This window comes from Pungitius pungitius, chromosome 14 (genome assembly GCF_949316345.1).
Source record: "Pungitius pungitius chromosome 14, fPunPun2.1, whole genome shotgun sequence".
Lineage (NCBI taxonomy): Eukaryota > Metazoa > Chordata > Actinopteri > Perciformes > Gasterosteidae > Pungitius > Pungitius pungitius.
The window spans coordinates 10,103,904-10,118,145 of NC_084913.1; the positions used below are offsets into that span (position 1 = coordinate 10,103,904).

General features: G+C 42.6%; 1 protein-coding gene across 1 annotated transcript; it reads right to left on the reverse strand.

The window, feature by feature from the left end:
• Positions 1 to 1,325: 1,325 nt before the first annotated feature.
• On the reverse strand, positions 1,326 to 9,796 carry bmp4 (bone morphogenetic protein 4). The gene is made up of 4 exons (XM_037487371.2): positions 9,511 to 9,796; positions 5,811 to 5,933; positions 4,940 to 5,304; positions 1,326 to 2,760 (listed from the first exon to the last, which is right to left on the reverse strand). The coding sequence occupies exons 3-4, from the start codon at positions 5,295 to 5,297 to the stop codon at positions 1,907 to 1,909; spliced, it is 1,212 nt and encodes a 403-aa protein (XP_037343268.1). The 5' UTR covers positions 5,298 to 5,304; positions 5,811 to 5,933; positions 9,511 to 9,796; the 3' UTR covers positions 1,326 to 1,906.
• Positions 9,797 to 14,242: the final 4,446 nt, after the last annotated feature.

A 14,242-nucleotide genomic window follows, 5' to 3' on the forward strand; every position in this document is an offset into this window, starting at 1 on the left:
TCCTTCACACTCACTCACACAGAACACCTTCATCTCTCTATTTCCTGAGGTTCCGATAATGGCATGGCTGATGACACTCACTGGGGCATTAGGTACTCGGGGCACGGTTCCGCCAAGCACAAACGTCGAGGGCTGGTGGACTAAAGTGCGGACCTGCTGGGTGTGTGTGTAGGGTAGTGGGATCGTGAACAGGCCAGACATACGGAAAACAACTGGCTGATGTTATCTCAACTTCAGGGGGAGATTCAGTTGAAATGTTGTAATTGCACTGTCAAGCTGCTGAAAAGACATCCCCCCCCCACCCCCACCCCTTTTCTTCTTTCCAAACACACACATACATATGCCCCTCCACACCCCCACTCGCCCCGCCTCTCCTACTCTGCCTTCAGCCACTTCAAAATGAAATTCTTTTAGCAGTCGCCCTGGTTTTTGACGCTGATAGGCAGGCATCAAAGGGAAGCCGGGCGGCCATTTGAGGGCCTGAGGGCCCGCGCATGCTAGAGTAGAAAAAAAAAAAAAAAACGAACAAGCCCGACTTGTGAGTAAAATAAATCACCTAACGTTTTTGAGTATTTCATTTACCACTTTCTTCATTTTCTTTTTTTTAACTAGAAAAATGATAAAGCTTTGTAATAATTCCGATCGGGGCCCTGTACAGACATGATGATGTACAGGGCACTCTGCAAAACAATACACAGCCAACGTCTCCCAGCAGTTCAAAGGAGTCCCTCTCCCTAAAACATTATCATATAATTTGGGCCAGCCGTCAGCTTGTAAATAAGTGATGTAGAAGCCTATTGTGTGATGGGGCACAGGTTGGAGACAGGCGTCTTTGCTCTGTCGGCATGAGCCGCTGGAGACAAAGGCAGGAGACAGAGCGTCTAACCTTTGATTCTTCTGAGGACCCAGCCGCCTTGTATCAGGGCAGGACGCATCGGCCACAATCATGCCCCCAATGTGGGACGTCAAGAACAATAGAATCACTCTCCCAACAACCCACCCCGACTGCAATTGGATTAGTGAGTGTCCAACCACCACATGTTGGCCTAATTGACATAAAAGTGAAATTTGAGAACAATAAGGCCTTAACCCATGAGCGCCTACCGGCTTTGAAATGGCATACCATTTTTATAACAGCTTCCGTGAAAAAAGCATGACGGTGTAAATCATTCAAAATTGGCGAGATATCATATAATGGAACAAGCAATTATTATGTTGGACAGACAGAGCATCAGAGATATTTCCCTGCGTTTATATATTTTAAGGACATCTGGCGAATATTAGGCTTACAATTTAAATCAAAATTCATATTTACACAGTAAAAGATAATTACTGTAATTCTTTATTCTTTACAACCGCATTATGCTAGATAATTGATAAAGTTATATATATTTTACAATTATTTAGTTTTAAGGGTCTTATTGAAATGTAAACACAGTGCTCTAATTTACCCAAATAGAAAAAGGGTGCATCTTGTGATGTGCTGTACGGTGTTATTGTAGACAAATCCAATTTTATTTTTTCTTCAAAATGTATATCATATGAAAACAATAAATATTACCAGTAAATAAACTTTACTTTTTAGACTGTTTTTACTATTTTCTCAATAAAAAAACGTATACAATCCAATGTACATTATGAAAAGTTCTACAGCTTTTTATGTTTAAAATAAGGACTCAATTTATTTTTAATATGTAGATATAAATATATATATTTTGTCAAAATATATGATCATATTGTCAAAGAAACAAGAAAAAGTGAGACAAACATACACCTCAACATAAATGTTATAAATAAGGGTCCAAGTGAACATTTTTGGGAGTAAAGACCTTCTGATTGTTTTTGTTTTTTTCGCCCATGTTGCTTTTTTCCGTGGCTCCGGACCAAGTCCTCGTTAGTCTGTTTGTTAGCGGCAGCCGCAGCCCTCCACTACCATTTCCTGGTAGTTTTTGAGGACCACCTTGTCGTGTTCGTCTAGGTAGAGCATGGAGATGGCGCTGAGCTCTGTTGGCACGCAGCAGGCCTTGGGAATGTTGTTGTTCACAGAGTTCACCAGCGTCTGAACAATGGCGTGGTTGGTTGAGTTCAGATGATCCGCCAGAGGAAAGGGACATTCCCCGTGGCAGTAATAGGCCTGGTAACCAGGGGGCGCCACTATCCAGTCATTCCAGCCTACGTCGCTGAAGTCCACGTACAGCGCGTGGCGCCGGCAGTTGCGGTTGCGCTTGCGGCCCCGCTGCTTGGGGCTGCGCTTGGTCCGGCGGGTCAGCGGGTGACCTTTCCCATCGTGGCCAAAGGTGACCAGGAGGGGACGTAGCTGCTCCCAGTCCTCGCCGGGCTCTCGGTGCAGCGAGCGGCTGACGCGGACGTGCCGCCCCTGGTGGCGCTGCGTCTGGTTGAGGTGCAGAACCTCCACGACCAGCCCATGGTTTGGGAGGCTCTCGCGAGTCCAACGCAGCACCGCCGGGCTCACGTCGAAGCTCTCCCAGCGCGACGCGTTGTGGCGCACAAGCCGCGTGTCCAGGAGCTGCGTGATGAGCTGGCCCGGCCGGGGGGGCTTCAGCACCTCGTAGACGTTTATCCGGTGAAGCCCCTGGTTGTCTGACAAGGCGTCGCCGATGGCGTCGTCGATCTGATGACGGTAGAGCCTCAGCTCGGCGGACGAGAGCAGCTCGTCCTCTGGAATGCTGCTGAGGTTGAACAGGAAGCGAAGGGGGGCGGTCTCTCCGTCGTCCACATCATGCACCCGCTCCATGTGCTCTGAAAAGGAGAAAAATAACTGATGAGCTTCATAGTTAATTCATCTCGACTTATGCAATAGGAATTAAATGCAATAGTTACTCATGCAAAAATGAACAGTGATATTTGCCCTCCAAACAGCACCAACAGATGAAACTAGACTCACACTTCCTCATTCTAGCCGGCTTAATTGACACAAAAAATTTGTTATGGCTTGTGAGGGGGGGGGTTCAGGAATATAAATATACAGCGCCCACGCTTCCTATCTATCTGTAAGGATTATCATGCCCTTCTCTCATTGCCTTTCTCCGAGCACTTTGCTGAAACATGCATTACAAGGAGGGTGGTGATTAACGTACCACAGCTACAGTATAAACACAGTGGAGGTACCCTGCTCCACGCTCAGTCTGCAGATTTCTGGCAAGATCACCATTGTCGGAGAAAGGAATGTTGTGTCTACTATTTTCCTGCTCAATCCACCCCTGTTATTTCACACCCAGGCCCTAATCTTACCCAGGTGGTTCTCATTATTAAAACCTGCTGTGTTTTTGATTAGCTCTGCGGTTTCTTCACTTAAGACATTCATCATTTTCATCACGAATAATCGTTAGGGAGTCACACACTACAGTAGAATCTCATTAATCCAAAGCCTATGGGAAAGGAAGACTTGAGGGGGAAATGTATTCAAATCCTTAAGCAAAGCTTATTCAAAATGTGAAACATCCCTGCTTTTGTAGTTTCATTCACAGGGAGATCTCACCTGCTACACAAAGCCAATAAGAACATGGCTGCCTCGCTGCTCATGAAAGAATACGCAGTTTGTCTGTCCTGTAGATTTGTCCCCTCTCCTACCTGTCCATCTGCTGCAGAGTATAATCACTCACTGTGTTTTGGACAGAAGAGTCAACTGAACCACACCATCGCACAATGGTGGTGCCATTCGCTTGAAAGCAAGCTCTCCCACTCAGAAGGCCTCAAAGTGTGTTATTAACATACTTTCACAGAGGAGACGGACAGTAAATGCCCGTAGAGAGCAGTAGAAGCTAATACAGACACATACATGCGAACACACACACACACACACTGCAAAACAGGCCGCTGTCCCTACTCCAGAGGCGTTGCTCTTTCTTCCTATCTACCGCTGGTACTACTAGCCGTGTGTTTGACAGGCTCCATTAAGGCTGACTCATCCCTCCTTACTCACTTCAACCCCCTGAAGCAGGACATGTTCTGTAGCCCTAAAGCTCCACCGTTTTCTCAACTCACTGGGCTCCAACACCACTTCCTCGCTCGCTAAGACCTGGTCCTCCCTCCGTCTCTCTGCTAAATATCACTTTCAAGCATGTATCCGACCACTTCAGTTTTCGGCATTCCAAAACTGGACTTACATTTAACACATTGTACCCTGGATCGTCTCAGAGCACATTTGAAACATCTGCGTTTGTCTCTAAGACTAAGCAGGTCCAAGTCCCAATAAACACAAACCCTTCTAATGTTCCACTCGTTCTATCATACCTGCTTCTGAGACTGTTTTTCCATCTCTACAGAAAGTGGCAGCATCTGCTCTCTGCACCCACATTGTTAGCAGTGGGGGCTTTATTTAGACGGCTAGAGAGTAGCATTAAAGATAATTGCACGTTAAGGAAAGGCCTTCTAAAAGTGCCCTCCATATAAACTGAGAAGAGCATATTTCAATTCCAGGCCAAGATCTGGCTTTTTTAAAGCAACGTGCTGCTGGGTGGGGTGAGAAGCGTAAGTCAGTAATATGAAGGCATGCTTTTCCTACAGCTGCTGACCAAACATGTAGCGTTTTTTTCTTCAAACGAGGCTCTTGGAGAGCTTGTCTAGCAGATTTCTCTTTGCCGCTCTGTAGACAGTGTTTGGTTACCACATCCTCAGATTCCATGGTTATGGTGAGATGGGTGGAGCTGCGTTATAATGATGTCTGATGTGATGTAGGACATGTTTTTCTTGAATATACCCTGAATATTTAGCGGTCCTCACCACCGGTAATGAAATACATTACTACCAAAATCATTGGAATGCCTGGCAGTAAAAACCTCTGGTGTAATGTTTCAGTGGTGACATGATGCATTTTATTATATCTATTCCAATTGATGGCTTAGGGTTGATGCCCTCTTCATATTTGTGCCTTTTAATCCCCCCTCTACTACACACAGTACTGAATGTGTTGCCTTACCCTCGTGGTGGAAGCCCCTCACAGTGTTGGCCCGGCTGGCCGACCTCTCGGGGTACTCAAAAGCGATGTCGTGCACCCCGGCCTCCTCAGCCTCCCCTGACTGCAGCCGATAGAGGTCCAGCAGGTACCGAGGCACCGAGGCCGATCGGCTGGGCCGCGGCCGCTTCTTGAGGCCGAACATGTGCAGCAGCGTGGCCTCAAAGTCCCGCAGCAGTTCATGGCTCTGAGCGGCCGAACGACCCTGCAGGCCCGGTACTTTCTTTTTCCCTTCTTCAGGTATCAGACTAGCATGGTTGCTCTCTCCCAGCAGGACTTGGCATATTAAAATGACCATCAGCATTCGATTACCAGGAATCATGATGTCTCTGAGAGTGAAAGCAGCGAAGAAAAGCAGAGAAGAAAACACGACAATGAAGACAACGATTCCCTCCATTTTAAGACTTGTCTGTCCTTTTCCTATGTTTCTTCACTAGCTGCAACACACTCAAACAGCTGTTCCCATTGAGGGCACACTAATTGGCTTTAATGGTCCAGTCTCCCGTGTTTACAGTAGAGCAGTCGCCGATCAGATAGACTACTTGGAGTTTATCTTCGGCGACATCCTCCAAAGGTAAACAGCTGGTTCAAGAACCCAATCCCCCGCTCCACTATGATTAGACAAATAAAAGAGGCAGCCCTGGGCTCAAAGCAAATTCTTGACTCGATAGTGGAGGCCCCTCACAGTCTTATTTAACAAGCCACGGCGGCGGACCAAGGACTGTGTCTAAAGGTCTCCTTCAAGTGTCTTACCTTCCATACGAGTCTGGATGAATACCACAGTGACTCAGTGGACACTTGCTACAGAGTAAAGTGGCACGGTCCTCTTACTTACCGACAGGAAATAAAGCATGGGAAAACAGTCCATGTTTGTTGGGAGCAGGCAATGGACACGTTCTTCCAGGAAATGTTAGGTGGTGTTGGAAGGCCGCAGGAGAACGTGGGAGTGACCCTGTTCCTAAAAGACATGGGTTCAAACACAGGAAAAAGATCAACGGAATGCAGTAACACACACTTAGGATATATTAGGATATTTAGTAGCAGCAGATATATCTGTGTCAATGTGTATGTTGGTAGGAGGGACCATTTCTCCTTGAGTTAAATCATTTAGGCTCATGGGCAAAGCCAGCTATTTACAGAAACTGGAATGTGAGGAACTATGTGTTACAACAGAGACGGCAAATCCTTAATGTCTTGCACTCACCTCAGAGAGAAAACACACCTTGTTGCATCTATTCCAAAAAATTGATAAGGAACCGGTTTCAAAAGCAAAATCAAAGAGCAAAAAGAAGAAAAGAAGATAAGTGCCGACTTCAAATAACCAAAGAGCTGATAACACCACTTTGATCATGAATGGTAAAATCTATATCCAAGACAAGTGGGCTGTTTGCTTAGAGAAACCTTCTCCGAGTGAACTTTGTCAGCCTTTATTCATCCAAGCGGCTGCGACCAACTTTTTGAGAAAAGGAACTGGATGCAGCCATTGTAAAAGTGCTTCATCTCTTAATAACACTTCCCCACTTGAGGGATCACACAGGTCCAAGTGTTGCTGCCGGCGAGCTTTCTGCTCTTTGACACTACTGTCATCAGTACATTCAGCATTCATTCTTATTTTGAAGCGTATATTTGGCTCCTAATCTCATATATAATTACAAGACCCATCACATTTTCTTAGTATGTAAAGGTTTTTTAAGAATTACTCGACATAAATCTTAAAAACACCTCCTAAAACGCATTAAAGAAAATTATTTTTCCCCCGGAAAGGTTTTACAAGTAGTAACATGGTTCTAATGACTAATTCTTCAAATGCGTCATTTAAATGTGCTACATGCTGTTAAATCAGACTCGTAAAAATTACTGGTGTTTTTGTTGACGCAGTGACCGCAAAAACGGCGCTACAGAGCAAACATTGCTACTTGGTTCTGTGAAGCAACATTGGTCTTCGGTCATCATTTGGAGCCTGTTCCACTGGAGAGCACCCAAGCATTACTGCACCGTGAGGATGCACAGGAACAGTGTGTGTATGTGTGCATGTCTGGGTATTATCTCAGACCTGCATGTACATGCAATCAAGGATTTTTTTTCTTCTAACAGCATTAGACTTTGACCTCCGATTGACCCCCCTCTCCTTCTCGGTCATGACACTAGATCCAGTGTGAGTGGAGAAAGGGTGATGTGCGGTGCCTGTGCGTGCATGAGCTAGGCCTCGTGCACGCCTATACGCGTGCATGAGTGTGCCACCGCTTGCATGTTCGTGAGAACCAAGGCCAGGAGAGAGGAGGGCTCAGAACATGATCAGCTCTATTACCCATGGGGTGGGGAATAACTTGTGAGTGTGTGTGTGTGTGCACGCACATCTCTTACAACAAACGTTCATTGTACAGCGAGGGCCTCTCCCATGATTACAGGGATTCATAGCACTCAAAAACACTGACCATACAGAACATCTTGTAACTGTAACCAGCCACTGACAAAGCTGCAGGCTAAAGCAGACAGATACTCAAGGTGGTGCGAAGATGATGAAAGAAGACGCAAGGCAGACGGGAGGTAACTTTCAACTCTGGAAAAAGTCAGTGCCTTCATTTTTTCCACCAGTGATGATTTATAAAATCATTTATATTTGGATCAGTATTGCGGACTCATACTTGATCCTATTGATCAAACAGTGACCCAAGAGTACACGAATTTAAGGAGCTTGAAATCCAGAAGATATTTGAACCGACTGTCAGACACAGATGCGTTTCACAACAATAAATGCAGACCAGGGTGCAGTTAGGCCAAAGCAGTCAACTGCCCTTAGCATTGCTCAATCTCCCTTGGCCCCGCTCTCTCTTTCCGATCAGAGATAATGTGATCAGACTATGCACATTGCTCTCCAAATGTGTTTCCTGAGGAATTCGATAGTGATGATGAGAGGAAAGGTGGGAGGGAGGAACGGAGGAACGGAGGAGGGTGACAGGTGGGAACCGCCAAATATCTGAAATGATTTTAACAATCATCTTGTGTTTAAGTACCTCTACATTGATGCTAAACGGCCTTGTCTGGTTAATGCAAATACAGGTCATTAAGACACCATGTATTAATTATTCCGATGGCTTCAGGTAATTCCCAATGAATGCAAAGAAAGAAATACAAAATAAGGGATATTTGAGTATGTTTTCTGATAAGAAGTTAGTTGTAACTAAAGGTCTAATGATTAGAAATGACTACTTCGTGGAGACAGTGTACCCAACAAAATGCATTATGCTCATTTGTGTTGAAATAAATAAAACCACAACCTGTAATTTGTCTTGTTGTTTTGTAGGTTTGGGATTTGATTTGCTCAGTGAGCCGTTCATGAGTAAGAACATTCATAGTCAGTGAGGTCACCGAAGCCAGGTTAATGGTTTATTTCTCTTAGTGCGTTCTGAGGGGAGAAACTGATCATCTATCATCATAACCATAATACTGATTTTATTTTCAGTTTGGGAAGAAATACAAATGCTACAAAAAATATATAAAATTGTGTAATATCAAATGCTGTAGTGTGTAATGTGAAACCCAAATGATCACCAACAAAAATGTTCTCCTGAAATGATCCAAAGAAACCGAGGAAAATACTAAAACCGCTTTTCCCAGATGCTTGTGATTTTTTGACACATAGGCTACTTATGTGGTTATAAAATACTTCGTTTCCAAAGTTTGGCATGTCGGTTGCAGAGAAACTTGAGTAAAAAAGCAAGTGTGTGCCAGAAATGCCATGCGCCTGCAGGCCGCAATGTATTTTCCGTTTTGCAGCTTTTTTTGCATTTAATGACGCAATTACACTTTTTAATAATTCCTTTCAAAACAGAAAACATTTAGTCCTCATATTACAATGGCGAACAATTACAAGCTGGAACCACCTCTGTGGTGGCTTTGTAAATTGTTGGCCCTGACGGCAGACTTTGTCATAACTTACTACGGTTGAAAATCAGTCTCAATTGACCATGAATCATTTTTGAGAAATATATCAAAATATTGAATTAATTGGAATAGAAATAAATTAAGAGATAAACGTTTTTTTTCCTCCCCTTATTTGTCTGGCTTAAATTCTGCGGCGCGTCATTTGCATCTTCCCCATTACGCACACGATGAGAAACAGACACAGGTGTTTAATCAGGGGAAATCGGTGCCCAACCTCGGTTTGAAAAGTTCATATCGAAACAATGTAAATATTTAAATTGCATAACGTAATTGGGCGCTGTGTTTGGAAATGACCTCACTAGAGGCTTCAAACCAGCCCCGAGCTCTACGAGGATTATTTCCCTATTTCTCCCTAAAAACACTTTTATTTCAGATGTCCCCCCTTTCTGTGTTAACGAGATGGGCTTTTTGATGCCTATTGACTTTTATGCTTTACGTTTCTATCTGAAATGCGCGCGCAAACACCTAAAACCGAAAAGCCAAAGCCACACAATGTCAACTTCCTCCCGCATAACTCGATACGTTTCGTTTCAAAAAAGCAGAGCTACTGGTTCTGTATCGTGCGGACGTGCCAGTGGATGTGCGCTTACCATCGGTAGAAGTCCAGGTATCCTCGAATGAAGCGAATACGAAGGCGAAGGTGTGAGTCGGTCCAGGCGAAAAGCCGAAAAAAGGTGAAACGAGTCTTAAAGGCGACGCTGGGTGCCTTTTGGGCTCATTAATCCTTTGGCGACACCTGTAAACGGACAGCAGGGACCTGGGTCGCGGGGAAGGCCGGCGCGCGGGTTCTGCAGCGGGGTTTCCTATCCGTCTCCAAGTCAGCTTGTGACGGCGGGTGCTGCGCAGGACGGCGAGTCTTTACAAATGATCCAGCATCCATGGTCCCTTGCAGTTTTTATGTGTCCGCCCAATTTACCGTTCTTGCCGCCTCCTCCTCGTCCTCCTCCTCCGCCTCCCTCCTTCCTTCTCTCCCTCCGTCCCCGACCCCCACCTCCGTCATCTGTCTCAAACACCTTGGATAACCCCCTTCTCTCCTCCTCCACTTTAAATATAAGAGAGTTCATTGCGCGAGGTTTTTTCTTTTCCTTCCGTGGAACTTAGTAATTTGACTGTGAATGACAGTGATTGGGTCGGATGCCCAATCTGCATTTAAATTGTAGGACTCGGACAGGTAACGTTGTGGTACTCTAAATAAAAAGACCCATCCAGGCCACCTGTGAAATAGGTGAAAGAGAATTTGAGAGGCATTTATAGGCACATCGAGATTTTGCATCTAGCCCAACTTTAACATAGCTGATTAACGATCGAAATTTCTAAAATAAAAGCATTACACAATTTTTTGTTTAAAAAAAAGGTCTCTGGCTTAAATGAACGAGGACCTGTCCTTTTCCCCGAAAATGATTTTAGCCTTTGTTCCGCATTTCCTTGATGTGGCACATGATATGGCATCTAGAGAAGAAAATATGAATGTTATTTTTTTCCCCTTAAATTCACCTGAGAAGATTTTTTTGTGCGTTAGTCTCGAGCTAAACCAAACCATTTAAAGAATGTTACACAGGTCCCAGATTCTATATTAGTGTGTAATATAAGATAAAAGGTTCCTCTCGGAAGCCCAACATCTCACAAAAACGGTACACCTGAATATCTTTGGCGTGACGTCAATTGCACACGTGGAGCTGTAAAACAATGATTTAATCAGAAAATGCACTCTTTCAAAAACTCTTGAAATGATAGTAATAATTATAATTATAAGTAATAATGACGGAGCTACCATCAATAATGATTTTGAAAACATGATTAAAATATCAATGTTAATCATTTTCACACTCATATTAATAATTAGATGATTTTTCATTAAAATTTTCTGTGAAAATATTTTGTCTTATATTTACAATGCTAAGAGAGCTATAATTCACACTAATACATAATTATTTAATATTCTTTTCAAAAGCATTTCTAACTGTTTGATTCAATAATTGTTTGGCAGAAAGAAACAAATAAAAATCTGTTTTCCCTTAAGACGTCTGGGAAATGGAACTCCGTTCTTATTTATGTCAGACTGTCTAACAGCCAAAAGTATTACAGCATTAAACTTTTTTTTAAATTACAATTGAAGCTAACAATGGTGTCTCTAGTCCTGTAGCCTTTGTATAAACCTTTGAAAAAACGCAGGGGACCCAGAAAGCTGACCTGTGGCACACCATACTGGATTTGAAGAGGCTGTAATTGATATCATATTAGTGGAATACTTTCAGAGAATCCTTAGATCAAAAGCTGCACTAAAATCTAAATAAAGCACATGAGACATATGGAATAGTTGAGAGTCATATATTTTTACAGCATGTAGGCTTACTTTTTTGTTTTTAATGGCAATATGGAGAATGTTGTCAAGATTTTTTGTGTAATTTCCGCATACTTATAATACAGCAATGGTGTTGAAGTGGCCTACTGATAAGCTGCATATCTCAGTTGTGTGGTTGTCTTAGGTCTTATTCATAAAGTCATGCAAAAATTGTAGATAAAAATGTTTGTTGCCAGCTCAATTAAATTGAATTGATATAACTACATATTGTGGCGCCACAATTACAGCTAAAGGCAAAATGGTAACTAGTGGCATTGCTCACAGGCAGTCTATGCTTGAAATAAGATAAATAATAAATAATTTATATCTACTCATTGTCGTTCATCTCTGCTGTTTGCAACATTGTTTATATGACAATTGACACATTTTGAAATTTCTGCAGCCTATCAATGAATTTGTAATTTTTGGGGGGGTGTTAGCTTGAATCTTGAGCAATTTGACATGTTATTCTTCATAAAAAGTCGAACGAGACATTAATGGAGTATGGCAGGATATTATTGTATCACATATGGAGGGTAAACTAGCCAAGATCCAATTATAAAAACATTTAGAATATTTGTTTGTGAAGTGAATTATGTACTGTAATCTGTAGTTATATAAAATTAAACTAGGCAAGACTACGCAAGTCTTACCTTAAACCACAAGATGCAAATCACAGATAGTCCTTATAAAAGTCACGTAAAAAACAAACCAAGCAACAGAGTTATGGAGCAACTTGTGATGGACAGATAACACAAAGAACAACATGTACTGTACACGTACCAGTGGTTGGGTTTTCCTGGGTTGGATTGATGTCAGCAGCAGCATACTTTCACACATCTCATCATTTAAACTGAGATATTACTCGTATGAGTAGAACTCCAAATATACTCTTTGTGGGTAATTTAACCAAATGTGACTATTTTACTCTTCAAAGCGTCCAATTGGCTTTATCTTTCCTAAAAAAATACACAAATATATTCTTAAATGTCATGGTCATTTGCGAGTGAGACAGAACAAAGGAAGAATGATCACCCTTCTTTGAGGGCAAAAATTGTATTTTAGTTGTAAAATACAATTTTGTGTATCAGCATACTTGAAGTTACTTATTTTAAATAGTTAGGGCCTGAGCCGACTGCAAGTCGGGCGAAAGCCCTATTGAAATTGCAAGAATTCTTCTTCTTCTTTTTATTATTTCGCCACTTCGAACGCACTTTCGGGGACTTCATCATGTTCAAAAACTCTTGAATTTTTGCACGCGCATCAGAAGTGCGCAAAATTGACGTATGATTGGGGTCCCGCAATTAGAGGAGAAAAAAAAGATCTCTCTAGCGCCCCCCAAAGTGGCCGCAATGTTAATTTTTTTTTTTACTTTTACCGATCGACTTGAAACCTTTTCACACAAGTTCTCTTGGATGTGCTGTACACAAAAAAAATTATGGTATGCAAATGCGCCTACCGTTTTATGGCCGCCATTTTGAATTTTGTGAAAAACACGTTTTTGCGAACTCCTCCCAGACGCTTGGTCCGATTCTTACGAAATCTTCGGCAAAATGATCGTTGGCTTGATGCGATCAAAAGTTATCGAAAGAATGTTGATATCTCATTTTTCAATAAAGTTATGGACCAATGAAGTTTGTAGGTTTGTGTCCTGAAAATTCAAAGGCCTATAACTTTTTTTTTTTCTAACCGTCATTTTCACCAAATTTTGAGGACATGTTCACAATGAGTCCTAGAACATCCCCAAATTTTCCCAGAATATTTGAACATTAGGGGGCGCTGTGGTGATTCTGTGTATTTTTGGCCATTTCCTTCAATTTTTGCATTTACAAACGAACAAACTCCTCCGAGAGTTTAAATCCGATCCATTTCAAAATCTGGCAACTGGTTCCTGACACCCTTGGGGTCAAAAGTTATTAAAATCAAGAGTTTTCATAAAACTACCTGGGCGTGAGCTTGCGTGCAGTTTGGACAATTTTTGAAGATTTTTTTCCAAAATGTAAAATGGTATAACTCCAAGGAACATTGATATTTCTGGCTATAAATGTATATTCATGATGCTTGTGTAGGCCTTTAAGTAATGCCATGCAGTGATTTTCGAAAAAGTATAGCGCCACCTATTGGCTTAGGTCAATGCAAAGTTTCTACATTTACATGTCCATTTCCTAGCCCTTTAATCTCATCAACTTCAAATCTGGGAATATAAGACGTAAGACTGTGACGATGGCTCACAGTGAGAATTGGGAGTTTTGGACCAACTTTGTGGCTGTGACGTCGCCATATTCGCATGAAAGTTCAAGCACATCTTCTGAGCCTCGGCACACTCCAAAACTCTTGAAAACCTCTGTGAGTATCCTACGTGATGACCTTTACAGACCTGATGTGCAGTTTTGGATCAAAAGTGAAAAATTGCCTCCATTGCGCCCCCTGGAAGATTTTGACGACGCCCCGCCCGCACCCTGTTTGACTGACAAGTCCGCTGATTTTTTACCAAATGTATTAAAGGGAGACTTAAAAAAGTCTCTGAGGAATTTTCTCTAAAACAAACAGGAAGGCAGTTATAATTTTTATAGTGTGAATATTACCTGTATTTTTGGCGGAGAGTGACCAATCCTATTTCAATGACTTTTCGAATTCTAAAATCCATCTGGAAGAATAGCTCAGTGAGTAAGGTGTTGGCCCCCCGACGCTATGGTCGTGGGATCGACTCCCGACGAAATTATTTTTTTTTCTTCTTTTTTTAAACGTGTGTCCGGCTGATCTAACGGACAAAATGATTCAGTTTACTCTCCTTGCTGAGGTTATGGACTTTGTACACTTAAGAGCAGGTATGTCAAACTCGTTTCAGTTTAAGGCCAGAAACTGCTCCGTGGCCGCGCATACAGCTGACAGAAGAAGGTAAGGCTGATGCAGGACAGCTGGCTCACGGCGCAGCCGTTCTGCAGCGTGTCGCGGGTTTGACATATCTAACCTAGACAAAT